The following is a 3614-nucleotide window of genomic DNA, read 5'->3' on the forward strand; positions in this document are numbered from 1 at the left end:
AAAAAACAAAAACAAGAAAGGATACCAAGAAGTCATATCAGGTCATACAACTTGAACTATAGACTTTTCCTGCCTAAGATTCCAGATGATTGTTTTCTGTTTGAGCCCGTCTGCTTTTTAGCCATTACTTCCGGTTTCCTCTTTGATTTATCAAACTCATAGCTCTAAAAAACTGTATATATGCTATATCAGCTGCTAAAACTATAATTATTTTGGAATAATTTAAAGAAAAATAGCCAAGATATAATTTAACAGTGGGTTCCCTTTTTTCCCCCATTTTTTTCCTTTACCATTTTGCCTTGAAACTATTCTTGGTGTCCCTCCCAGTAATTTGACATAAATCTTTGTTTTGCTTTGAGTTAAAATAGTACTTATCTCTTAGTGACTTCTTAATTTTTCCTGCTTTTGCCATCAGTTTATCTCCTCCTTTAGGTTGTTGGAGTTTGTTAAAGGGAAGGCCATCGCTTTTCTAGTAACCTTCCCTTTCTCCAGGCTCTTGCCTTTCTTCATTCCTCAAAAGAGAACAAGGAAGAGCCAAGAGTCCGCTTTTAATAAACGTCCATACTGTTTTTATTTTCTTGCTCTCATATCCATACTTTAAAATAAATTTTTCTCAGCCTTTTACCCAACTATGGCTTTAGTTCACAAGTACCTCAGATTAAGGATTCGTTTCTTAAAGGACCAGACTCTTTCTAGACTAAAACAGCACAATTTTTAAAACAAGATTCTTGGATAGATTTAAATTTTGGAGAGCAATGCTTTTATAGCCTTGTTTTAATAGTTTTATGTCCAATTGATTTTCATAAAATCATTTTGTATTTGCCATACCAAGTAGAAAGAGCCTCACTTGTCAAGATATATGACATATTATTATCCATATGCCTATGAACATTTTATTGTGACTTTTACGAAGTATATAATTTATTGATTACATTCTTAATGTATGTGGTTTGTAGTATTTTTATCAGAGACAGAAATGTTATAAAATAATTAAAATATCTAGAAATAAAAGGTTACCTATCACACTAATATTTTTCAGTATGTCAGTTTTAATGGTGAGAAACAAATTATAAAATTATGGTATTTATGGTTTTTTTTGGTTTGGGCTTTATGAAGTTCATCATGAATTATATTGACATTATATTGACATAACTATGCATAAGGAGAAATATTTATTCACGTAAGCAAAAGTTGCACTTTATACATTGATTTACTAATCCAAGTGTATAGTATATAAGAAGGTAACTACTAAGTGATGCACTTTACCAAAATAATACTTTTACCAGAACCTGAACAGTCCTTCTCTTTCTTATTTATAATTGACCCAACACACTTGTTAATTTTTTCATCATTCTGGTTCTCTACTTTTCCACCTGTCACCCATTCCACTGACTAAGGATTGGCTCTTGACTGGTTTGGAAGAGAACACAGGAGAATCACATAGACATATTTGTTCAACCCAAATTATCAGAATGTATTTGATAATTTAATACTAACATACATATATCTTTTAATATTAACCTAAATTACTTAGAACTATAAATACTGGCTGCACAGATGTTGACCTCATTGACGTTTGCTGAGATTGAGGGAGACCTGTTCTCTGGAGGGACTATACTAGGCTGTATAGTTAATTTGAACACATGCTCTTAATTAGCATTTCCAGCATTCCTTAGAAACACTTTGATGGCAAAAAACTGAATTTCTTAGAAGTAATACCCTTTGGATTTCTCATTATTAAGTTTAGTTTTCTTCTGGTCCCTAGTGATAATGTTATATAATCTTGCTATATAGTTTTTCTCACCTCATACTCAATGTTTTTTGAGTCTTGATTCACTAGTTAATATATATTTTTGGAAGCAGGTCTAGAAGTCCCTATAATTGAAATAAGATTGTGGTCTTACATATATAATGCTAGAAAGAGTTGTTCAGTGAAGATTTGAGTATTCTATCCCTCTTTTCATTTTCTTTTTTTTTTTTGTTTTTGTTTTTGAGACGGAGTTTCGCTTGTTGCCCAGGTTGGAGTGCAATGGTGCGATCTTGGCTCACTGCAACCTCAGCCTCCCAGATTCAAGCAATTCTCCGGCCTCAGCCTCCCGAGTACCTGGCATTACAGGCACACACCACCATGTTCAGCTAATTTTATATTTTTAGTAGAGACGGGGTTTCTCCATGTTGGTCAGGCTGGTCTCAAACTCCTGACCTCAGGTGATCCTCACGCCTCGGCCTCCCAAAGTGCTGGGATTACAGGCGTGAGCCACCACGGCTGGCCTATCCCTCTTTTCTATTAACTTCCTTTTCTTGTGTTCAGAGTTGAATTGTCAGAGAAAACAATTATGCTACCAACATTTAAAAGTATAAATAGTGATCTGTAACATACAGTTGTGTATTGCCCTTGATAGTACACTAGAATGATTAGATTAGAATCAGTAGTCTGTGTTGAATTTTTTTTCTGATGTCTTAAATCTTTTCTTTTTTTTTTTTCCTAGTAAATGGCTAGTTAGACTCGCAGACAATTTAGATTCTTTAGTTGTAATTGTGTTTTGTTTTGTTTTTGAGACAGAGTCTTGCTCTGTCACCCAGGCTGGAATGCAGTGGCGTGATCTCCACTCACTGCAACCTCTGCTTCCTGGGTTCAAATGATTCTCGTGCCTCAGCCTCCTGAGTAACTGGGATTACAGGCATGTGCCATCATGTCCAGCTAATTTTTTTGTAATTTTAGTAGAGACAGGGTTTTGCCATGTTGTCCAGGCTGGTCTCGAACTCCTGGTCTCAAGTGATCCGCCCACCTCAGCATCCCATAGTGCTGGGATTACAAGGGCAAGCCATCGCATCCAGCTCTAATTTTGTGTTTACCTTTGTTTTTATATTAGATTTGGTATTCCTCTGTATTGACTTTATTCTCCAAATGAAAATTTATTCTTTCTTCTTTTATTCCATCCCTTCTCTCCTGCCCTTTTTCTTCCCCTTTTCTCTCCTGTCCACAAGTCTTCCATCCCGTGGAGTGCTCCTACTGCCGGTGTGAGAGTATGATGGGTTTCCGGTACCGATGCCAGCAGTGCCACAACTATCAGCTCTGCCAGAATTGCTTTTGGCGTGGCCATGCCGGTGGCCCTCACAGCAATCAACACCAGATGAAGGAGCATTCCTCTTGGGTAATGGCTTTGTGTTTCATCTGTGTCCCTGAATGTTAACCTGTTTTATCAGTAACAGCACCTGGGCCAGTTTCCTCATGGATGCCTACCAAATAAGGATGTGGTGTAGTAAAATCTTAACACTAACATTTATGCCAGGGTTGCAAAAATGTTGTGCTTCCTCACTTGATTTTAAAAGCAGAATTTTAAAAAATTCCAGGAAACAAAGACAGTACGTTTGAAATGGTCTCTTTTATTCAGTAAAATGGAATGTTGCAATGCTCTCTTTCCTAAGTGAAAAGTGGGTTTCTTCTTGTTTTAAAATTGTACAGGCCAGATGCGGTGGCTTACGCCTGTAATCCCAGCACGTTGGGAGACTGAGGCAGGCGGATCATGAGGTCAGGAGATCAAGACCATCCTGGCTAACATGGTGAAACCCTGTCTCTACTAAAAATACAAAAAAAAATTAGCCAGGTGTGG

At 36.9% G+C, this 3614-nt stretch overlaps 1 protein-coding gene across 8 annotated transcripts in view; it reads left to right on the forward strand.

Moving 5' to 3' along the window:
• DTNB (dystrobrevin, beta) overlaps positions 1-3614 on the forward strand; it is a 304675-nt gene that overhangs the window by 93397 nt on the left and 207664 nt on the right. For all 8 annotated transcript variants that reach the window (XM_011972686.1, XM_011972688.1, XM_011972690.1 and 5 more), the window contains exon 7: positions 2989-3155. In XM_011972686.1, the coding sequence (XP_011828076.1) occupies positions 2989-3155 (167 nt within the window). The remainder of the gene's footprint in view (positions 1-2988; positions 3156-3614) is intronic.

This window comes from Mandrillus leucophaeus, unplaced genomic scaffold (genome assembly GCF_000951045.1).
Source record: "Mandrillus leucophaeus isolate KB7577 unplaced genomic scaffold, Mleu.le_1.0 Scaffold13, whole genome shotgun sequence".
NCBI lineage: Eukaryota > Metazoa > Chordata > Mammalia > Primates > Cercopithecidae > Mandrillus > Mandrillus leucophaeus.